The following is a 24,775-nucleotide window of genomic DNA, read 5'->3' on the forward strand; positions in this document are numbered from 1 at the left end:
TGGTACCATGACCTCGTTTAACACTCTGAAAGGGTTTCTTCATCCCCAAGGAAAGTTCTTTGGTCTTCTAGGCCCGTGGATGCTGTTGAGTTCCCTGGCGCTTTCTGTCTTTCTTGATTGGACCACCCAAGGCTTTTGCGGTATTATAGAGTTCTGATTTGTTATTTAGACTAATAAAGACCTTCTTCTCTTGTAATCAGATCTCCTTGGGCTTCATATTTGTAGCTTTAGTCAACCTTTAGTACCAACTCCAGACCTTTTATGTGCGCCACTGGTCATAAAGCAACAAGAGAACGGACCTTGTCTGGCCGGTTAACTTCCTTTCTTTTCACTGACTCTTCAGTCATCCGTCCGTTGGCCTTTTGAGCTCTTGAAAGTGGAGGCACTTCGCTTAAACGGCTGTAATTTATAACTTGGGTGCGAGTGGACAAGTGGACGAGTGGACGTTCCTCTCGAGTTTATCCCAGGTTCATCAACCCCTCTCACAACTGTGGTGGAAATGTCCCTCCGTGACATCATGAGTCCATGAGTCCATGTTTAGCTGTCTGACACAGCTGTAAACATGTTTTGAGGTCTGTTGCTCTCTGGGTCACTCCTCCATCCTCCCTACTCATGCAAAAGATAAACAATTCACTAATTCAAGCGATATTGCCAAGTCTGTATTTTAGAGCCCTATTACATTATTATATTTCCGTCTTATTCAGGTTTGGCAGTCACCTTGAGTGTTGAGTGAGGTATTAGATAGTTTTTACCACACCAACACCCCCAACCACCCAACCTTCTGACGCCCACTAACATGCTGTGCTGCCATTTGTCCAAGAGATGGTGACAGAGGCATCTTAAAGGTTTACCACACATTTATTAAGATCTGCAAGCTGCATCTTAAAGGGGACCTATTCTGGCATCTAATACCTATTTTAAACAGGCCTTGAATGTCTTAAAAACAAGCTTTTGATTGTTTTTGCTAAATAAATTAGAAATTAAGCCTCTGAGCCATGTCTTTATCATCTCATTCTCTAACCTCATTATCTATGCAGGATTCTGAGTGGGCGGGGCTATGATAATGAGGCTCTGTGCTGATTGGCTGCCTGAATGACGCGATACACCGCTACGAAAAAATGGCGGAAGCTCCGGCCGACGGAGTTAGTTGTTGTTCTGGCCAGAGTTAGTTGTGGGCGTGTTTTCACGCATCGGAGGCCAACCGATGTAAATTGCATTTTGGTTACATAACGACGGGAGCAGAATCTGAACGGCTCATAAAAGCCACATCACACTGGACGGCTCCTCCGGGCGGCTGTACAGACACTGCAGAATTTAGTTGCTTTCCTCCTTCTCTGAGTTGCAGGATGAGGGGAGACCACTTTATATATGTTAAAGCAAGAAAAAACATGTTTTTCATAATAGGTCCCCTTTAACAACTACAACTGTTAAATCATGATATCATTTTTTTTTTAAATATATTTGTTGATACTGAATAATACGGAGCCCTAAAGGGACAGTGATCTTTTTTTTTTAATGAGTTTTACGCGCGCACGTAAAACCTTTAAGTGAGCACGTAAAGTTGTTTACTTACAGTTGTTAAAGTGGTAATGTCCTTATAATGAAGTCCCAGGTTAAAATATAGCTCAGCTCAATCCTGTAATGTCATTTCAATTCATAAACAGAGCAGTAGCAACTGTACGGTCTCCTGTTCCAGCAAAACTCCCATGTACTTGTTTTTACGCGCTCACGTAGGACAACTTCTTAGGTGCTCACTTATAAGTTTTGCGAGAGCGCGTGAAACTTTTTAGTGAGTGCATAAACGTTTTACATGCTCACGTAAACAACTTCACGTGCTCACTTAAAGGTTTCACGCGCGCGTGTAAAACTCATTATATAAAAAAAAAAAAATCTGTGTCCCTTTAGGGGCTCCGTAGAATAATAATAAAGGGTCATTGTTGTTTAGTTTAAGATTAAACAAACTTTAAGTGCATGTTGACATTGTACCTGTTAAAACTTTACAAGAACATTTTGGGTTAAAAGAGACGGAGTGTCTCTGCCAGGGGGTGGGGGTCGTTGGGTTTTCGTGCTTTGTGCACTAATGAGACAAACTTTCAGGAAACACAGAGAAAGCTGTGATGAGAAAGCAAAAGTATAACGATCCTAATCGGAGGACAGAGATAAAAAAAAACAAAAAACAAACACGGACGCCTGCGGCCTTATCTGGTCGGAACCAGCCGCAGATCGGGACAGAAGCAAAGTCCAGGGGTCAGGTTCCCGCCAAACACGTGCACGCGCAGCAGAAATGTCTCAGACAACATTTTATTGATCTTTGATCAGAGACGAACAGTATACACGAGTGTGTGAGAGTAAAAAATAAAATCATTTGAACAAAAAGATCAGCTTTCACACAAGGTTTTGTGACCTTTTCCCTATGTGGAAAATACTCACACCTATAAACATTATTTACAAAAGTTATAAGTGAACATTTTTATACAACATTTTAAATATATACATATGTTTGATGCTCCTATTACTCTGTCCAGATGAATCCATCCTGTCCAGAGTCCTCCCCTTGCACTTCCTCGTGACGTGGGTCCGGTAACTCCGGTACCAAACCAAGTGCAGCGCGGCGAGCGCGGGCTTTTGCGCGACGATGTCACGATTCAAAACAACCAACGTGGCTGCAGAACTGCGACCAAACATTTAACTTTTTCGCACTTTCGCATTTTCGCACCAGTCTTCGTTGGTCCAGGACCCAAACATCCCAACGGGCCGGGCTTTAAACTAAGACTCAGACTTCCAAGAGCCACAATTAAAAAAAACATTTAAAAAAAAAAAAAAAAAAAAAAAAAAAAAAAAAAAAATCACATTGGATCAACCAGTTTTTACCACAAAGCCGACAGAATTAGTCGTTCAGCTTCGGGACTCGTCTGGTTGTCGCTCTGCTACATCTTCTGCCTCTGGCTCTCGGACCGGGCCTGCACCTCTTCCAGGGCACTTTCTTCTGGGTCCATCAGGAATATCTCAGGTAAAATGGCCGGTTTGAGGGGAACCGGACTAATTCAGGGGAACCCCAGGACGGACGGACGGACGGACGGCCGGCCGAAGGGTTTTCCAGATTAACAGCTCTCTTTTATCGAACTTTAATGAGCTCGAGAACCCCAGTAAAAAAAAACCATTGTTCAAAATCACTGACTGTCGGGAGTCACACGAGGACGTCCGCCAAACCAAGAGGAGGAACAAGGAAAGTGTTTGTTGGCTTTGATCCACCACTTTCCACTAAAAGACAAGCTGCCAGCATGTGATCCGGTTCTCAGCGGTCAGAAACTAAAGAGGATCTGAAATCCTGCTCAAATGTTCTCAGCGGTTCGGGCAAGAACGAGACCCAAAACCTGAAGAGAAACTTCACGGTTGTGTTTTTGACATAACTATTGCAGCTGGGAGATGATAAACTCGTCATCTCGACAGATTCCTTGCACACGTGAACCATTTAGTGGCTCGGCTTCACAAGTGAGCTCTTTTAGATTCCCGATCTCTCCGCTGGAGTCGGTCCCAGATGTTGGAAACATCCCCATCCTCCCTACAAGCTTTAGTTACTCTGAATAATTCCACGACGCTAGACGTCTTCAGAAAATTGAGGGACTTTATGAGCTTTTGATTCAAGCGTTGAATGATTAGCAACGTGAAGCGTTTGTGAACACACACACACACAATCAAGAACTTACATCATTTCCTTGAGTCTGAATCAGTGTTTTTGTAATACTACTGACGGGACAGAGGAGGCGAGCAGGAACCCCGGTGGCGCTGCCAAGGCTGGTTCCTGGCTGAGACGGACAAAGATCCAAAGTCTCTCCCCCCCCCCCCGATCGTCCCAAACGCTCGGGCCAAGTCCTCACATCCAGGTTTTAAAAGTATTTGTCCACAAAGCATAGCGAGATAAACAGTTCCTTTGAGAAACCACATAGGCGTGCGCATTAATCAAGAGTACGGCGGTAAGGAGCGCCAGAGCAGACTAGGAGGTGCCAGTAAATCGGTGGTGAGAGAAACAGTCCACCCTTGGTCTTGATTTGATTGGCAGGTGAAGTAGAGGAAACAGCGCCGGCACCGTCCGCTCAGACCATTCGGCCTTCGCCCTTGTTGTCCTTCTCCTCCTCCTCCTCCTCCTCTGGAACACCTGCAGAGAGAGTTGATGTCAAAACCCGAGCAGGTGATGAAACCAGCGGTGCTTATTTTGTTTATTTTGTTTATTTAACCCTTGTACTGTCTTTGGGTCAAAATGACCTAATTCTCCTGTTCCTTCTTTCCTCCTGCTCTCTCCTTCCTTCTTCCCTTCCTCTTTTCTCCCTTCCTTCCTTCTTTCCTTGTTTTCTCCCTTCCTTCCTTCCTTCCTTCCTTCCTTCCTTCCTTCCTTCCTTCCTTCCTTCCTTCCTTCCTTCCTTTCTCCCTTCCTTCCTTCTTTCCTCCTACTCTCTCCTTCCTTCTTCCCTTCCTCTTTTCTCCCTTCCTTCCTTCTTTCCTTGTTTTCTCCCTTCCTTCCTTCTTTCCTTGTTTTCTCCCTTCCTTCCTTTTTCCTTCCTTCCTTCCTTCCTTCCTTCCTCCTTCCTTCCTTCCTTCCTTCCTTGTTTTCTCCCTTCCTTCCTTTTTTCCTTGTTTTCTCCCTTCCTTCCTTTTTCCTTCCTTCCTTCCTTCCTCCCTTCCTTCCTTCCTTCCTTCCTTCCTTTTTTCCTTGTTTTCTCCCTTCCTTCCTTCCTTCCTTCCTTCCTTCCTCCCTTCCTTCCTTCTTTTTTCCCTTCCTTCCTTCTTTCCTCCTACTCTCTCCTTCCTTTTTCCCTTCCTCTTTTCTCCCTTCCTTCCTTCTTTCCTTGTTTTCTCCCTTCCTTCCTTCTTTCCTTGTTTTCTCCCTTCCTTCCTTTTTCCTTCCTTCCTTTTTCCTTCCTTCCTTCCTTCCTTCCTTCCTTCCTTCCTTCCTTCCTTCCTTCCTTCCTTCCTTCCTTCCTTCCTTCCTTCCTTCCTTCCTTCCTTCCTTCCTTCCTTCCTTCCTTCCTTCCTTCCTTCCTTCCTTCCTTCCTCCCTCCCTCCTACTCTCTCCTTCATTCTTCCCTTCCTCTTTTCTCCCTTCCTTCCTTTTTTCCTTGTTTTCTCCCTTCCTTCCTTCCTTCCTTATTTCCTTCTTTCCTCCCTTCCCTCTTTTCATTCTTCCTTCCTTCCCTCCCTTCTTCTCTTCCTCCTTCCTTGACCTGAAGACAGCACAATCTCAATTCATAAAGTACATCAAAATAAAATTACAAATAAGAAATAAAGAAAAATATCATACAAATCATATATAATTGATCTGAATCTGAATTGATCTCACTCAATCAGATACGCTATATGATGTTAAGGTGATGACAACAAGTACATTATTAGTCTTCGTTTCAAATAAGCCTCTTTTGATGTCACGAATCACCTGGAAGGGTTTTCAATATGCAACTGATCTATAAAGTTCTGTCCTCTTCATAGAGTCAGACTTAGGTAAGAGTAACATAATCCACCACTATTCGCCCCTCGAGTGTTATATGAATGAATATTTGAACAATAGGTTATATTATTATAGAGAAATGTAGGAGTCTGAGTGTTAATAATTCTATGGAAATATGTAAGTGCATTAGTAGATTCCTATCCTCAACCCTCGGCCAGGAGAGACGTTCATGCATTTTTGCAACACAGCAGACCAAACAACTGAACAGTAATCCAAATGACACAAAACCAATGAACTAGTAATTTGACGAAACAACTGTGTGTTGAGATATGGTGCACATTTGCGCGTTACGGCAACAGCTCTGCCCATTTTGGCAACAACTCTGTAGATGTGCTGTTGACAGGACTAACTCACCTTCCTCGACGTCCGGGTCTTCGGTCGGAACATTTCTCGGGCCTGAAACAAAATGACAAAATGAATGAGATTTCAGAGATGCAGCGGGGTGAAAGTTGCAGTGAATATTGTCGTCTTCGACTCTTTGTTCTGTTAAAACACAGACTTTAATACGTATGTAGGAGCAGCTGATTGGAGAGCCACCCAGGTTTCAGAAGAGTTGAGGAAAAGCCCGTCCAGAAGAACAACGAAGCACGTCGTCATACTTCCAGGTAAAGTTAGTATTTAGATTAAAAAACACTCGGTCAGTGACGGAGATATGATTCACCACCGACGAAGCAGCTAAACACGGGTCCAAACAGGCCGGGAGTGAGATCAGAAACCGCCTCTGGTGAGTAGGTTTGGTTTCAAGAACCAACGTGTTTGTCGTTTTGTCATCAATTCAAGAGAAGATTTATTCTCTTTTTCAGTTCTTTTCAGCCAAACCCAAATCAATAAATCACCAAACACGACTCGGTAGCCAATTGTTAGCAGATTGTTAATTACACCAGCAGCAAATCCCCGTTATTAACCAGTGACAGAAGAGAATAGAGAGGTCATAAGCAGTTGGTCCGAACATGGACGTACCCATGAGCGGTGTGGTGGACGGCCTCCGGATCTCTGTAAACACATTTAAACAAACTATTTAGGCTGACTGAAGACGACTTCCCGCTTCACCGATCTCTTAGTGGATATTTTTACATGTGATTGAAACTCTTTCCTGCCTGGACAGCGTCCAAAATTCGCCCCAAGGTTCTTTCCGCCTAATAACCGGTACTAAGGTGTTCTGCTGGCTTTTCCGCCTACACCTTTAGTCCCTTTGATCTTTCTTCCTCATAGCTGTTTATCGGAGAACAAGTGATGAAATCTCACACCACAATCTCACCCCGTATGACGTTAGAAACCTGCTGCAACCTCATCCCTCGCTACCAGCTCAACTGGCTGCTGCTGTTAATCCCGCCATTGTGCAATGTGTTTCAAATCTTTTTTTATTATTTTTCACAATGAATATACAGACTGTCTCAGAAAATTAGAATATTGTGATTTTCTGTAATGCAATTACAAAAACAAAAATGTTATACATTCTGGATTCATTACCAATCAACTGAAATATTGCAAGCCTTTTATTATTTTAATATTGCTGATCATGGCTTACAGTTTAAGAAAACTCAAATATCCTATCTCAAAAAATTTGAATATTCTGGGAATTTTAATCTTAAACTGTAAGCCATAATCAGCAATATTAAAATAATAAAAGGCTTGCAATATTTCAGTTGATTTGTAATGAATCCAGAATGTATGACATTTTTGTTTTTGTAATTGCATTACAGAAAATAAAGAACAATATTCTAATTTTCTGAGACAGTCCTGTAAAAGTAACAATGATACATTGAGAATGTATATCACAACAAAAATAACCCCCCCCCCCCTCCCCCCACTGAAGGTTGTGCTGGTGCAGGTTCAGATCAAAATTGTGTTATCTTGCAAAACATACCGAAGAGAAAAAATAAAAAGATCTTGGAATCTTGAGGTAGTACAGTGAGGAAAACAAAGTTGGCAGGCGTTCGATTTATTTGTTATTTAAGCATACTCTTTAATTAAATAATTTTACTAAAACCGTGCAGTTATGGATAAGCCCTGAATGCAGGCATTGTGCAGGCAAAGTGGAGATTTGAAAAAAAAATCCCATCTTCACGTTTGCTTGTAAATTGAGGGAAACGGACATTTAAGCTTCAGAACGTCACATTATGAGAGAGAAACGTCACCAGCGTCATGTGTGCGACCTGTGTTTACAATTTGTTTGGTCACCGTCAATATTTCCTTGTATTTTACCTGTTTTATATTCTAAAGTCACACTTAAAAGTAACTCCACTTCTCTGTCACTCCAAACGAAAGACTCTCGTGCCTCTTGAAAGTAACTGGAAGTTCCTCGTGTCATTTGTTGACAGGGATGGGAATCAAAAACCGGTTCTTGTTGAGAACCGGTTCCCAGTGTTTCAATTCTTTGGAATCGTTTGCCTTCTTTGAAAACGATTCCCTTATCAATTCCAGTCGGAGTGAATGACGTCATCACGCATTTGCGCCCAGCAGGAAAACATGGCGACAAAGCGGCATAAACACTCAAAAGTTTGGTTATATTTTACCAAAAAGGATGACAACATGACGACTTGCAATACTTGCAAAAAGGAGAATTTTAATTCCTATTAGAGAAGAATATTTATTTTATTATTATTTTGCATTTTATATTTATTTTCAAAACAAATAATTTTTTCTGGGGACCCCCTGGTTCACCATGGAGGAGCCCAAGGCTGGAGGCGTCTTAAAGGGAAAGTTCATTTTTTTACAACCTGGACCTTATTTCTGGCATTTTTTATGGTCGTCATGAGTTCAGAGGTCTTGTTTACAAACTGATTTATTTGTTACACACACAGCCCCAGATGAAGACAACAGGTCCTGGAAGCAGATCTAGTGATTCATAAAAGAAATGAACGAGTTTCGCGGCAATAATGTGTTATTTAGACGCTGCATCGTCTGTGTCCCGCTGTGCCCCCATGCGCTACCGTTATATGGAGAAGCGGCTCGCAAAAAAACCCCTAATATCTTCCGAAGGACTCCAAATGACACCAAACTTGCCTGGGTGAGTACACGACCATAAAAAATGCCAGAAATAAGGTCCAGGTTGTAAAAAAACAAACTTTCCCTTTAAGACCTCACTTGTATTTTTTTGTTCAAAGATACAAAACAAAGTTGATGCTAATCGCCCTGTTTGTTCTCCTTTTTTCCAAATGAGAATCGATAAGAGAATCGATAAAGAATCAAATCGTTAAACAGAATTGAAAATGGAATCGGAATTGGAAAAATCTTATCAATTCCCATCCCCATTTGTTGATGTTTTTTTCCAGGATTCCGATTGGCTAGCATGACTTTATCTTCTCGTTACACTGCCCCCTGTAGGTTTGGCAGCTCATAGCACCTTAACAGTGTATTTATGCAGGTTCGTGTAATTGATGGTATTTTTTTCAAAACGTAGAGGGGGAAATATCTGTTTTTGTAAATACCCGGCTACGTGTAAACGTGGCGTCAGAGTCAAAGTATCCCTCTGTAAGATCTGGGTGTACTCACGGTGGATCCGTCTCCTGTAGACCAGCAGGGCCAGCAAGCCCACGATCAGCGACCCGATCACCACCAGGGGGGCCACCACCTTGGAGGACTGGATCATGGTGGATCTATCGTGATCTGGACGGGAGAAGAAGAAAAGGGAGAGGATGAAGGTTCCTGGGAAAAAAGCAGCCATGCAAACACCCACATCTGCTCTCAACAGGCTGTTTGAAGGTGAAGCCGCACGTCGCCTGCTGCCTGAGAATCACACACGTGAAGCGTTTGATGGTACCGGCAGGTACCAGGAGTTTAACTCGGACAGATGCCAAGACAACCGGTGCATGAGGTTTTCCATCATGGAGAAAAAAAACAAAACAACAAAGAGTTATGAGAAACATGACACGGTCTTTTGTTTTGAATAACTCCGTCTACGGAGTTTTATCTCGGAGCAAATGCTTCTCTTCTGTTCCGGGTAAACACACCCATCATATACAAATTAAATATTTACAATTACAATAAATCAATAACCGCTGTTAAATCAATAACCCCATAGTTTTTTATTCCTTTGTGGATTTAGTTGATCCTCCTACGCCGGCCAACAATGTCTCCTGGCTACGTCACCTCACCCACATGCAGCCGCTCCCATATCGACTTCAGGTGAACATTAAACTCCCCCCGGGCTGAGACGAGCCGGCAGGAATGAAACATGTTGTCTGAGGCAGCGAGGCAACACTAATGTTGTTTCTGTCAGCCTGTTTCAATTCTAGTTTGAGTCTAGTCTTTGGGTCGAGCTACTGTATCATTTTAGTTTTTATTAGTTTTAGTCACGTTCATTTTCCTTTTAGTGGTGTCAAGTTTCAGTCGACTAAAAGTCTGACCATTTTAGTCTAGTTTTAGTCAGAGATTGTATTTAGCCAAACCCATTTTACAATTCAAACAAGGTTATCTTATTATTATATTATTGTTACCTTATAGACTCAAGAATACATTCATTCCAGATACAGAAGACTCTAATTTGAGTTTACAACATATTTATTTTTCCGCATTTCCCCCCGTCTTTTTCTTTTTTGATGACACATTGGGTTTTCTTTTCCACGTTTATGTAGGAAAGTGTATCCAAAGATGGTTTCTTCTCTTTCTCCCAGCCCCAGAGCAGATCCCAGCGTTTCTCTCTGTAACTTTGTTTTTAATGGACGTGAACCTAGAGCTCTGCGTTAACAGCATCAGCCTCTAACTCTGCAGCTGCATCTTCTGGATCTGATTCCCCGCTGCAGCGACTGGGATTGAGGACTAACGTCACCCAGCAGAACTAAACCAGAGAAACTACTGAAAACATGGACATTAAACCAGAGAAACTACTGAAAACATGGACATTAAACCAGAGAAACTACTGAAAACATGGAGATTAAACCAGAGAAACTACTGAAAACATGGACATTAAACCAGAGAAACTACTGAAAACATGGACATTAAACCGGAGAAACTACTGAAAACATGGACATTAAACCAGAGAAACTACTGAAAACATGGAGATTAAACCAGAGAAACTACTGAAAACATGGACATTAAACCAGAGAAACTACTGAAAACATGGACATTAAACCGGAGAAACTACTGAAAACATGGACATTAAACCAGAGAAACTACTGAAAACATGGACATTAAACCAGAGAAACTACTGAAAACATGGACATTAAACCAGAGAAACTACTGAAAACATGGACATTAAACCAGAGAAACTACTGAAAACATGGACATTAAACCAGAGAAACTACTGAAAACATGGACATTAAACCAGAGAAACTACTGAAAACATGGACATTAAACCGGAGAAACTACTGAAAACATGGACATTAAACCAGAGAAACTACTGAAAACATGGACATTAAACCAGAGAAACTACTGAAAACATGGACATTAAACCAGAGAAACTACTGAAAACATGGACATTAAGGATCTTTGGTAGAACATTTCGTCTTGTTTTGGTCAACGATAATGAAGGCACATTTTGGCAGAGTTTTTAATTTTGTAATCTACATTTTAGTCTTGTTTTTATTCGTCGACGATATTGCATTATATATTTAATTATCGTTATCGTCACATGACCATTATTTTCGTTGATGATAAAGGTTCGTTGACGACGATCTTTAGGCAGCACCCACCTGGGAGTTCCTCCACCTTTTCCCAGATGACCTCGGCCTCCTTGCGTCTGCTGGAGTTGAACACCGCGCAGATGTACTTGGGGAACGTGGATTTCTCCGACAAGGCCAGCGTGCTTGACAGGTTGAACAGACCGTTGTCCATCTTTGTCATCTCGGTTGTGGCACTTCCGGTCCAGTCGTAGCGTTCAGCGTCGAACCAGCGGAGTTCTCCTGCCGGGTAACCGCCGACGGAGACGCAGTGGAGAGCCTTCAGAGTCGCTCCCTGGTGGATGGACTCCACGGTTGGTTGGCTGTATTTGGCTGCAACAGAAACAGAAGAAAAAGTGTTGATTGCATGACAAAAAACGTTATAAAAATGTGCTCATGATATTCGACTGGTGATCATAGGACGTTGCCAAATATGTTTAAAAAATGTCTGATGCTGTTTTTTTTCCCCTCCCTGGTTTGGTTTCTTCTCACAGTGAAAGAGAAACCAAAAGCCACAGGACATGAGATGAGCTGATATTGTTGGGGAATAACCGCTGACGGATCTGGAAAGTCCCCCAGTTTCCTTAAATCGATCTGTTTCGATTCATTCCTTCATTCATTCATTTACTTCGACCACTTCCCTAAACCGGAGTAGTAATCCATCACGTAGAAACACAGATGAAGCAGGCGTTAGTTAAGGGGAGGAACATTCACAACAAAACTACCTCACATTCAGCAAACCTGAATTACTGGTTAGTTAGTGTTGATGTTGTTCTGTACAATAAAAATCAGCTTTTTAAAACCACAATAATGTCATGTCATGCACAGATGAAGGCTATAAATATCTAAATTAGGGGTGTCAAATTAGCGTGTTAATTGCGATTAATTAATTACAGGCATATTAAGTGCGTTTTTCAAATCGCTTAATCTATTTTAATTTCTAACTTTACTCTTTCTGTTTGTGAGTTGCCTTTATTTTGAAATCTGTGTTTGTGCAGTGGGCTTTTGGATGCGTTGTGGGTGGAAAACAACGGTACGTCACACCTCGAAGTGGACTGTTCAAATCTGTTTAAAAAAAAAATAACTGTATAAAGCCACTTTTTTGTTGTTATCAATCTTTTGATCTGCCACAATAATGTAATGAATTTAAAGGAAAACACCTCAAGTTGAGGGACTTTCTCAGCAATTTTTAGGTGTGATTAAAAAGAGATTAATTTGATTAATTAATTACAGATCCTAATTAATTAATCGCAAAAATGTTTTAATCGCTTGACAGCAGTAATCTAAATACCTGGAGAGTTCGACAATAGCTAAAATAACCAACGTCTGACTCAACGTGACAGACCTGATAGTGCCTTATGTTCCTGGCAGAGCTCTCCGTTCTCGGAGTGCAGGTTTACTCGTAGTTCCTTGAGTATCCAAATGTAGATTTGGAGGGCGGGCGTTCTGCTATCAGGCACCATTACTATGGAACCAACTTCCAATCTGGGTTAAGGAGGCTGACACCACCTCCACCTTTAAAACTAAACTTAAAACCTTTCTGTTTAGTAAAGCCTATAGTTAGTGTTTAGTAAACCTCTAGCTGGTGTTGGTAAATCTCTAGGTAGTGTAAACTTTAGTGTGTTAGAGTCGCTCCTGTAGTTTCTTGTGCTGGCCCCCCCTTTTTTTTCTCTTTTTTTCCTCTTTTGTACATGGTGCAGCATCCTCTGCCGGTGGCGAAGAGCTTCTCTGAATGCACAACACCGGAACCTGCAGCGTGGGAGTGAGAGGGGCAGGGTAACGGCCCGGTCAGGCGGGGGAGAGATTTTCCGTCAAGACTCCTCTCCCTGGCCCTGCCTCTTCTCAACCTTTCCCCCGACCCTGCACCTAACCTGGGGCTTGTTGATTGGGCCGGAGCTTCAGGAGCTGCGTGCTGGCCTGCGGTCCCCACCCCCGGTCATCCCGTTGCTGCTTCCACCTGCCTGCTGTGCTGTTGACGTCCCCGACTCCCCCAGTCTGGCCCTCGGCAGGAGGGCCCCCCCTTATGAGCCTGGTCCTGCTCAAGGTTTCTTCAAAGTTTTTCCTTGCCACTGTTTGGCTTAAGGCTTTTCTCCCACTATGGGAGTTTTTACCTGCCATTGTTTATGTAATAATTGCTCGGGGGTCATGTTCTGGGTCTCTGGAAAGCGTCTAGAGACAACTTTTGTTGTATTAGACACTATATAAATAAAATTGAATTGAAATTGAATTGAATTTGCTACCAATCGTCGACCTTAACCAAGAATCAACCTTTTTGACCATAATTCAACATCTTTTGCTATCTGGGTCCCCGGTCAGGGGATTTCAGGGCGCTTAAAACCCGCTTGGTTACGACTGAAGTAGTCTGTGGGCTTCACCTGTCACTCTGAGGGCCGTCCTGCCTTGGCTCACGCCGCTGTCCGAGGCCACGTCGCAGGTGTAATCCCCGTCGTCTGCCACCGTGGTGCGTGAGATGAGCAGAGAGACGTTCATGGTCCTGTTTGTCCAGGGGTTCACGGCGAAGCTGTAGCCTGGACGGGAGATCATCGGCTCCCCGTAGTGCAGCAGCGGAACGTCCTCCCCCTTCTTCTGCCACTTGACCCTGCGGACCACCACATCAGTGATACCCTCCTCCCAAGTGATGACGCACGTCAGGACGGACGGACGGTCCAACTGCCCCACGGTGGCTTCATGGCAATCCACTGAAATAAAATCAGCTGAAACATGAAAGACAGGATGAGTAACGAGATCGCAGTAACCCCACTGGAGAACCTGAAACACAAACCTCCATCTCAGTTGTACTTACAGACTGCAGCACTGGGGAACGAGCAGATGAGGACCGTGAAGCAGACCAAGCCGATGGAGGCCATGTTTCCTTATCTGGAACAACATTTAGGTAAATTATTATCTAGATGCAATAAAAGGGACACAAGCCAGTAAACCCGGAACAAAACCTTAAATCCCAACGTCATGGGGACTTTTCACACACCCGTATCGTTTAGATCTTTATCCTGACCACCTTGGTCCAACTGTTTGGAGGGAAAACCCAGAGCTCGTAAACTTTAAACTGGTCAACGTTTTCATGTCTCATCATTCACTGGAACAACGTGTACAGTCGTCTCGTCTCGTTTGTGTGTGATCTCAGAGACAGGATTAACACGGAAACAGCCTCACTAATCTCTAACCTTATCAGCTGGTAGTGGTGAGGTCAGCGGTGGACACAGACTGACTCACTGGTTTTCATCTGCCACAACAGATTCTTCAAAATACAGAAATCACTTCCCATGACTTCAATACGGGTCACTTTTAGTATGAAAACAGAAGACTGAAAGAACGCAGTTTGATCATTCATCCATCCTTCCATCCATCCATGCATCCATCCATCAATCAGCCATCCTTCCATCCATCAATCATCCATCCATCAATCAGCCATCCATCCATTCATCCATCCGTCCATCCATCAGCCATCCATCCATGCATCCATCCATCAATCATCCATCCACCAATCCATGCATCCATCCAACCGCCATCCGTCCAGCCATCAATCCATGCATCCATCCATCCATCCATCCATCCATCCATCCATGCATCCATCCATCAATCATCCATCCACCAATCCATCCATCCATCAATCAGCCATCCATCATCCATCCATCCATGCATCCTTCCATCAATCAGCCATCCATCCATGCATCCTTCCATCCATCCATCCATGAGCCATCCATCCATGCATTCATCATCCATCCATCCATCCATGCATCCATCCATCCATCAGCCATCCATCCATGCATCCATCATCCATCCATCCATCCATCCATCCATGCATCCATCCATCCATCCATGCATCCATCCATCCATCCATCAGCCATCCATCCATGCATCCATCCATCATCCATCCATCCATCCATCATCAATCCATGCATCCATCCATCCATCATGCATCCATCCATCAATCATCAATCCATGCATCCGTCCATCCATCAATCCATCCATCCATCCGTCCGTCCATCCATCCATTCATCCATCCATCCATGCATCCATCATCAATCCATGCATCCATCCATCATGCATCCATCAATCAGCCATCCATCCATCCATCAATCAGCCATCCATCCATCCATCCAGCCATCCATCAATCAGCCATCCATGCATCCATCCATCCATTCATCCATCCATGCATCCATCCATCCATCCATTCATCCATCCATCCATCAGCCATCCATCCATCCATCCATCCATCAATCCATCCATGCATCCATCCACCTCCACTTTGAGTACCAGAGAAAATCAGACTCAAGAAAAGTGGAAGACATGCACTTTATATATATATATATATATATATATATATATATATATATATATATATATATATATATATATGGTGTGCAATGATTCGTTAACATTGTTAACAAAAATTGATAAGAAAATTAGACGGCAACGAGTTTAATTATCAACCATCGTCGGCGAAAAGAAAATTCAACAGAGTGAGGCAGCTTCTTCCTTCCTATCTCTACTGGGAGTTGCACAACATAGTACAGGGTAAACAAGGTGGAAGTAACACGTCTGGTTGGTTTAGGAAAGTGAAAACAGCAGAGTGAGCGGGAGCAGAGGGAGGTCTAACTGGTTTATTATTAATGTTTAAATAAAAACCATCAAAAGCGCTGAATCAAGCCAGTTTTCACCAAACATGTTCAGGCAGAGCTTGAGAAGCTCACTGAGGACAAAAATAGTCAGTGAAAGGAAATCAAAAGGTCAAAGTTTTCATCATTACTTGGAGAATGACTCCAGCTTCCGGTCTTCTCTGGCAAAAATGTGTTAAAGGTTCACGTCCCCAAACGTCCCTCAGAGATAATAAACAGAACCACTTCCCTTTTGTCCTGAAAGAATTCAGCGACGTGCTCTGCAAAAGTCCGCGAGGGCCGATTAAGGAATAAAATAAATAATCACACAAAAGTGGGAACCTACCGCATGTGTGTGTTTAAGGAAGTGAAATCCAGACCGGCTGGTTCTGTTAGAGCAGCAAGATCACACTTCCCTCTCACAGGCGTCAGGTTTCTGCTAAACACTGCTTTAAAAAACCGTGACGGGTTGTTTATTTGAATAAAACTGATATATTAGATTAGATTAGATTGTCCTTTATTCCTCCCTCAATGTGGAAATTCTCTTTATTTAGCAGCAGTACACTCAACACACACATGCAAGGAAAGGGTAAAAAAAGTAAAAAAAAATATAGCTATAATTACAAATATAAACTGTATATACATTGGAATGAAAATAAAAGTAGCGCAAAATAAGTAGTGCCAAAAAAAAAAGCATGTAGGATGTGTATGAGGTATAAAGATATGAGGAAAACCCCGACACAAGTCTTCACAGGCAGAAAAAAAGCCTCACGACTTCTTTCCTAAATAATTACAGAGTGAAAACACACGCTCTAGTATCGTGTTTCAACAAGGAAACACAAACAAAAATCCCGTCCGACCCGCTTCAACCAAACTAACACTCAACCTGAAACAGAAAGTCGCCACAAGGATCTTTTTATTTATCCAGTTTTCAACTCCTACAAATGATGAAATAAACTGAGCTGAGATCCTCGTTGGAGCAACACGCCGGTGCTGGTACTGTCTGGTACCGTCTGGTACCACTCAGAAAAACAGGGTTCATCTGCCAGGCAAACTATTTAGAGGGATAAAAGTGAAGCTGACGTAACCACGGAGAAAAGGACGAGGCCAGCAATGCAGGAGCTGACTCAAACTGGGGGGCGGATTAACAGCTGCAGCAGAGAATATTTAGCACCAATTAACCAAACATTCCTGTAAAACTATTCAAGTTCTGGGAAAAACAACAACTGCTTTCACTTTGGCTGCAACTGCCCAGGCAGAATCACAGACAGCTGGACTCACGGTGATGGAGGCGCTGAGGGAGCTGGAGACACAGGTGACGCCATGAGAGGGACAGGAAATGCCAAAAAATTCTCATTACACTTAAAACAAGACTCATCACTGGAAAAAAACAACAATTTTCACCTGTTTCAAGTAGATTTTCACTTAAAATAAGTAGAAAAATCTGCCAGTGGAACAAGATTTTTTTGCTTGTAATAAGAAGATAAATCTTGTCCCACTGGCAGATTTTTCTACTTATTTCAAGTGAAAATTGACTTGAAACAGGTGAAAATTGTCAAATAAGTTATTTTTCTGGTAATGACTCTTGCTTTAAGTATAACGAGATTTTCTGACTAAAAATGAGACATTTTAAATAAGACAAATATTCCTGGTAAGAGTTTTTGCAGTGCATGAAGACAGGTGACGCTATGAGTGGTTCTTCACTCCAGACTCCAAACTATTTCAGGTTATTTCTTTCATATTAAATAACGAGGGTCCAAGTGAAAAAAATAGCATTGAGTTCATACGTTTTTGACTTTGTCCTTTTTCGAGCACGACACATTTGCTGTTATATTAATTCTCGTCTATTTTGTTTACGACGGTACAATTATTATTTAATGATTATCATTCTTATGATTATTATTGTTCTTTTTTATGTACCGTATTTTCCGCACTATAAGGCGCACCGCATTATAAGGCGCACTAAATATATGGTAAAATACCGTACTATAGTGGCTGGGGTTGAGTTACGTATCTACCTGATGGAGCTGCGCTACAGGAAATGCTACAAAATCCTAAAGCAAATGCAAAAAGAAAAAAAAAGAAGAAAAGTACCGTATGTCAAACTTTATTAACAAAATAAAAACCAGCTTTGCTCCGTCTCGTCAAAGTCGCCGTTATGCGAGTCAGCGTCGCTGCTGTTTGTCTTGAACGTCTGTGACGATTCCTGACGTTTTTAGCGCCGTAACTTCGGCAACGCCAACTACATTACCCACAATCCCCCTGATTACAGTAACAGAAATTACTGTAATGATCATATATAAGGCGCACTGCATTATAAGGCGCACTGCCGGTTTTTGAGAAAATTAAAGGCTTTTAGGTGCGCCTTATAGTGCGGAAAATACGGTAATTGATTTATTGTTCTGCTGTTTTATTTTTTTATCAATCAATCAATCAATGTTGCGCGAGCATTATGCAACCAAAACAACATGAATGAAGGTCTACTGTAGCATTACAAACGTAGAAACACAGCAAAAACTCTTTCTAAGAAAACCAGTCTTACTTTTCCTCTAATGCCAAACTATTTTTCTAGTTTTCAAAACGGGAATGTTTAATGAAAGGTGATGGAGGAGAACATCCGGACCGCGGCGTCAGCAGCTACACCAGGAGCTGAAAAGCCTCAAAGTTTCCACGAGTCATGCCAAGTGAGCAGGAATGTCTGGGGTCACTTCATCACGTCCACGCTCACACAGGACATGAATAAGAGACAGGCTAAAACAAACACAGTGGAGACATTAAGCTGCCAAAGAAAGGAGCAGTGCCCGTACCGTCCAACATGAACCCGGGAGACTTGGTTTCGTTCTGCAGCTTCTAGTAAATATTTAATCGTCAGGACTATCGACGACCAAAACTGTTGGCACCGACAAATCAAAAGAACAGTACTCTGGCACCGCTGACCGCGAGGCCTCATCCTTTTCCTCTCGGGAATCCTGGGAAGCAGTGAACCGTGCAGAGCGGAGACGGCAGCCTCTAAATACGAGGTGGGCGAGTGCACCAACGTAACGCTGGCAGATGTACAAGTCTCCCTGAGAGCTGCAGAACTAGCTGGTTGGAAGTAAAAGCTTTGTAAAGTTGTCTTTATTTCGTATCGTATATGTCCAGGCCTCTATCTCTCCTGGAGTTTCTGTTTAAGGACTTTCCCTCGGGTGTGAGGTCACTCCGTCCTTGAGGTGAAGGGTCTACAAATCTGCCATCAGGATCGGATATCGGCACCAATATTCATGGAATAAGGTGATCGGTTCTTGGATCAGGCTAACCAAGTAAAATGTAGCAGTTAAATAGTTTATTTTTGTATTTTAATAGTCAAAACAGTCAAAAACTGCTTGCTTCTTCAATCAGTAACACGTGTGTTTGGTTTCCAAGGTTAAATAACCCAACTGACCTGGAATGAGCTGAGCCACACAGCAAATACTGCCCCCTAGTGGCAGGGGGGCAGAATTACACGAGATAATACAAAAATAAATAGGGCTCATACATGATGGCTTATTGCATCTATATCTTTGCAGTCCTATTTTTCTTTTTAAAGAGATTATAATATAATCAGGACAGAAGTCAGGCGTGGTTCCAGGATATTGAGCTCACTGATTTAAAAACAGGACTGGATCAGAAATGAGTTTCGACTGATTCGCAAGCTACTGTACAGAGATCAATATCAGTGCCGACATCAGCAGTTCAAATTCGAGACAAAGTGGATTCAACTTAAATAAATCAAATAACATCTAATCTCTAAAACTGAACATGCATAGAACAAGTTTCCGATACCCGATCCCCGGACATCAAGACTGGAAAGGTCGGAGGGATCAGGTTGTTTCGATTGGATGGTGTCAGTCATGAAAAGACGCACGTCAGCAACATCCACAGACATTCAAAAAAATGACCTGAAATGATTGTTGTTGGATTAGCAGGAGGAGGAAGGAGTGCCGTCGCAGTTAAACCCAAACAGGGAGTGGAGGGACGAGACGACACCACAGGAAGCGGCTTCGGCCAAGCAGTCGGACTCAGAAAAGCGAAAGTCAACACGTCACCCCAGGGAAACATCAGGTTCCCCAGCAACCTGAGTAGCTTTATCCCTTCACAGTCGGCACGATCAGCTCGAGGAATAAGAAACGAGCACAAAGGACCTGCTCCTCTGAGGGATTTCAGCAGCTGGGGCAGCTGCTGGGTGATGGACGCCAGAAACATTCTCCTCTCCTCTCAAACACAGAGGCGTAACATCTGCACCGCTGATCTCTCCTCATCCCTCTCTCTTACACATCTACGGCACATTCTCAGGACAATAAATCCCGGACAAGCCCCTTCTGCAGGGGAGGATGGCTGCCACTCCTGATGTCGACCCAGATGTTTCCCGTTATATCTCAAAGTTATAACACCCTTGTGGTGCGGCCTTTCGTTGGTCAGTGGGAGGGTCTTTTCTTTTTGCCTTCATGAGAAGAATGCAGTAAGAATATAAGGAAATATGGGGAAAGATATAGAAGCTGCGTCCGAAATTGCAAACTTCCACCCTAGAGTAGAGTCCATTATGGGTTCATTACAAATCAACTGAAATATTGCAAGCCTTTTATTATTTTAATATTGCTGATTATGGCTTACAGTTTAAGATTAAGATTCCCAGAATATTCTATTTTTTTGAGATAGGATATTTGAGTTTTCTTAAGCTGTAAACCATGATCAGCAATATTAAGATAATAAAAGTCTTGCATGTCTAGAAAGTCTAGAATGTATGAAATTTTTGTTTTTGTAATTGCATTACAGAAAATCACAATATTCTAATTTTCTGAGACAGTCCTGTATGTCATAAGTATAATAGAAAATACTGCCCCCTAGTGGCAGGGGGCAGAATTACACAAGATAATACAAAAATGAACATGGCTTAAAAGTGTGCCGAACTTAAGTACACTTTTTGAGTATATACTGTTTAGTTTGGCATTTCGGACGCACCGTCAGACTTTCGGTCGCCCTGATAAAAGCGGAGGGTCGCGTCAGGAACAGAACAGAAAAGCGCCTTTTTTGTCATTTACCACACCATCAAAAATGCACATTTCGGTGCATTTGCATGTCACCGCACTCGATACAAAATAAAAGGATCTAAAATGAAGAGAGACTGAAAACTATCTACACCCCGGGGAGGTCGGGGGAAGACCAGAAGGAGGAACAGAAGTAACTTCTAACACGTGAAGGTCTGAAGGAAGTTGAGGAAATCTGCAGTTTTGGTCCAGAAACGAGTCTCTGGTGTCACCAAACCAAACCACACTCCAAACCCTCCCGATGTTTTCTCTGCTCCAACAACACCACCTTCAACACATTCGTCCTTTCAACGGACAAACAAAGATAAAGGAGTAGGTCCTTCAATCACAGCAGTAATCACAGTTTACTACCAGAATTAAAATGACCTTTGCTAACCCCAACATCCATCATCCTTGAAATGAGATAAACCAAAATAAATCATGGTTTATCTGGATTTACTTCCCACTTCAGGATCAGGATCAAACCACATCTGTAGCGTTGAAACTCACCAACAAAAGGAGGTTAAACATTTAACATAACTGGGCTTTTGTCACTCTTCTTTACCAACGTAAACCCTCTTTAGATGGTGTTTGTTTTTATTATCTAAACATGTATGGGTACGTTTATATCACGAGCACCACAGGTTAATGTTGGCCAACAGTACCTGCATTTACAGTAATACGTTATAAAGTTGTGTACCATCATGATATAACGAAACATATCTCAGTACAAGGTACTGTCATAAATTCACAAGATAAAACACGTGTAATTTTCTTGTGCATCCAAGTTATGTTGCAGGTAAAATGATTAATGGAGTTAATAAGTAAATAGAAATATAATAAATCCATTTGCACACTACAATAATACAATAGTAGTTTTGTGTCAAAGCTGCGTTTAATTCACATTCAACACAAAACAGTTTCTCCGCCGGACTTTCTGCACTTATTATATATAATATAAATATAATTATATTTATTTAATTTGTTCATGTTTAATGTAAATACGAGTGAATTTCACCGAAAAAAGGAGAACCAGTCTGCATTTGACTTCTGCAAATGGCCGCTCTATTAAAGGAGCATGAGGCTCCTTTTAAGAAATGAGACTCTCTAGCGCCACCCTTCGCCACGACGGCCGTTGGGGGTACTGCAGCCAACAGTGAAGCCGGCACGGGAGAACGGGGAGAACGCACATGCAGTCATGTGACGTCACATCTGCAGGACAGCGCGGGAAATTCGGCCCCCGAATTGCAGCACATTTTGCAGCACACAGCCTGTTCAAGGCAGCGGAGAGATACGCTAGAGGAATCATTCTTTTTGGTTTGGAACGCTTCATCTGACATTATTACTAGAAAACTTAAAACGTATACAAATTTTTCCTCAAGCTCCTTTAATACATTTAATAAATAAATAAAAATATAATAAATCCATTTGCAATAAATACAATAACAGTAGTTTTGTGTCAAAGATGCGTTTAATTCACATTCAACCCAAAACAGTTTCTTAGCCGGACTTTGTGAACTTTATTTATTTAATTTGCTCATGTTTAATGTAAATACGAGTGAATTTGACCGAAAAAGCAGAACCAGTCTGCATTTGACTTCTGCAAGTGACCGCTCTATTAAGATTCATAAAAACTGTAAAAGAAATGACTGTTCTTTAAGGCCTGTGTGGCTCATTTATCTGAGCTCTGGCATCTTGGTTTGTAAAAAACTATGTCTGGATTACTTAGACGATAAGTAATCAGATGAAACGTAGTTTGCCGTTTATCACCAAGTGCATTGTGGGAAAGTTCCCGAGGACATTTAAGACTTTTACGCAGTCACAAAAAGTAACACTTTGGTTTCGTTCCCGGTCAAAAGTGACCGAAAGATTTTATTTGTCTACAAAGAAAATTATCCCAACAATTTTACAACATTAAAAGATAAATGTCTTATTACATTAATGAACAAATAACAACAATAATATTATCATTTCCATCAGTCTATCAGATGAGTTTTGGCCTGATAACAGAAAAAACAACCGTAAATCTGATAAAATCAGGCTTCAGAACCTGCTGGAGTGAGTTAACTCACATTTTAATGTGATTTTTATCTTGCAAATGTTGCACGTGCCTTGCAGATATGTGCATTTATGGCACATTATGGCTGTTTTCACGTCTATTGCACCTCTTCGTTTGTCCCGGATGGTATCTTGTTTCTTGACCTTGTGTTTCCCACATGGATGGATGGATGGATGGATGGATGGATGGATGGATGGATGGATGGATGGATGGATGGATGGATGGATGGATGGATGGATGGATGGATGGATGGATGGATGGATGGATGGATGGATGGATGGATGGATGCCGTATGTTGGAGAGAGACTCTGTTGACCAAAGTTTCCTGACAAGATGGGCTGCACTTGAGCTCAGATTCTTCCACCAATTGCGGCTCCCCCATTTATTTCTAGTGCCATTTTGACCAGGAACACCAAGAGTGTCGTAAAGTTGAATAAAAAGCACAACATTCTATGCAAATTAATATAATTTGTTCGTTTTTTTTGTGTTGAAATCCTTTTTGTTGACAAATTCATGCAGCTTTCGTTCAGTCTTATCGAATTAGAGACATGCTTTCAAAGATAAAACTTTTAAAATTGGGAACACAACATAACTGGGCTTTTTTAATTAACAACTTAAGCCCTCTTGGTATCTGTTTTTATCATCTAAAAACAGATGTTCTGCAGACATCATTTATGCACAGGTTGATATCAGAGAACCACAGGTTAATGTCGGCCAACTGTACGTGCAATTTGCAGCAATAACTCACCATATTTTATATGTTATAAAGTTGTGTAACATCATAATATTGCAAAACACCTCAGTACAAGGTACAGTACACCTCAGTACAGGGTTTATATATTCACAAGATACAAATTTTTCTTGTGCATCCAAGTTATCTTGCAGGTAAAATAATTAATGCATTTAATAAATACATCAATTTGCACACTACAATAATACAATAATAGTAGTTTTGTGTCAAAGCTGCGTTTAAATCACATTCAACAAAAAACATGAGTTTCTCAGCCTGACTTTATGCATTTTATTTATTCAATTTGTTCATTAAATGTAAATAGGAGTGAATTTGACCAAAAAACGAGATCCAGTCTGCAGCTGCGGATCCTGGATTTGATCCAGGAACCAATTTCTGCACCACGTCTGCCACGTTTGTGCAATCCTGGACGCCAGGCGCACATTTATGGACATTTATGCACATTTCTCCGAGCAGAAGTCCGGGTTTTTTTTTTTCGCGTTTCTCTCGAGTTGCGCAAACCGCGATGCGTTCAGGGTCCCGGACAAACCAGTCACGCCAGTGTTTTGCCAATTTCTGCTGCTTTGCCAAAAAATGCTCCCTAATGGTTTTCTACCTTTGTAGAGCTACAATTTTACTGTGTTTTACTCCCTAAACCACTTCCTTGTCTCTTGCCAGGCCGTCATTGTAAATAAGAATGTTCTTAATGACCTGCCTGGTTAAATAAAGGCGAATGACTGAATGAATATCAAATAGAGCGATAGAATTGTTGTTTTTTTCTCTTTATCGTATAATGTTCACAAAGTGTAATGCAATTCATGTCATGGGTAGTGGATTTTGAAGGATCAAATACTCAACATCCAATATTATCCATTTTACATTGTGCAAGAAATCATGCAAACTTTGAAAATCGACTGTGCGCATGCGCAGAGGTAGAAAGTAGCATTTCTCGGCAGGGAGCAGAAATTGCCACAACACCGGGTTGCCCTCGTTTACACCGCCATGCGAATAAAAACTTCCCCCTTGTTTAAATAAACAGACCTGATTCTGTATTACTCACCGAACACGCTCCTCTCGACAGCAGTTCCAGAAGGCTGAAGGAGACGGACAGACTGACTGCAGCAGCTGTTGGTCCGTCTCTCATAAACCGCAGTTCTGTTTCAGTTTCGATATGAGTGAGGCGTTCCTGAATCCTGGCCCTCAGCCAGTCTGCGACTGTGCTGGAGAA

The 24,775-nt window shown here is 42.0% G+C and overlaps 1 protein-coding gene across 2 annotated transcripts; it reads right to left on the bottom strand.

Moving 5' to 3' along the window:
- Positions 1-2,287: 2,287 nt before the first annotated feature.
- On the bottom strand, positions 2,288-24,746 carry zgc:174863 (uncharacterized protein LOC100136852 homolog). Of its 2 annotated transcripts, XM_061733117.1 has the most exons (8): positions 24,608-24,746; positions 13,904-13,977; positions 13,476-13,814; positions 11,134-11,433; positions 8,996-9,109; positions 6,461-6,493; positions 5,855-5,896; positions 2,288-4,156 (listed from the first exon to the last, which is right to left on the bottom strand). In XM_061733117.1, exons 2-8 carry the CDS (start codon positions 13,965-13,967, stop codon positions 4,095-4,097), a joined length of 954 nt encoding a protein of 317 aa, XP_061589101.1. In that variant the 5' UTR covers positions 13,968-13,977; positions 24,608-24,746; the 3' UTR covers positions 2,288-4,094. The 2 variants fall into 2 exon arrangements, with proteins under 2 accessions (XP_061589101.1, XP_061589108.1); XM_061733124.1 differs by lacking the exon at positions 6,461-6,493.
- Positions 24,747-24,775: the final 29 nt, after the last annotated feature.

This window comes from Cololabis saira, chromosome 1 (genome assembly GCF_033807715.1).
Source record: "Cololabis saira isolate AMF1-May2022 chromosome 1, fColSai1.1, whole genome shotgun sequence".
NCBI lineage: Eukaryota > Metazoa > Chordata > Actinopteri > Beloniformes > Belonidae > Cololabis > Cololabis saira.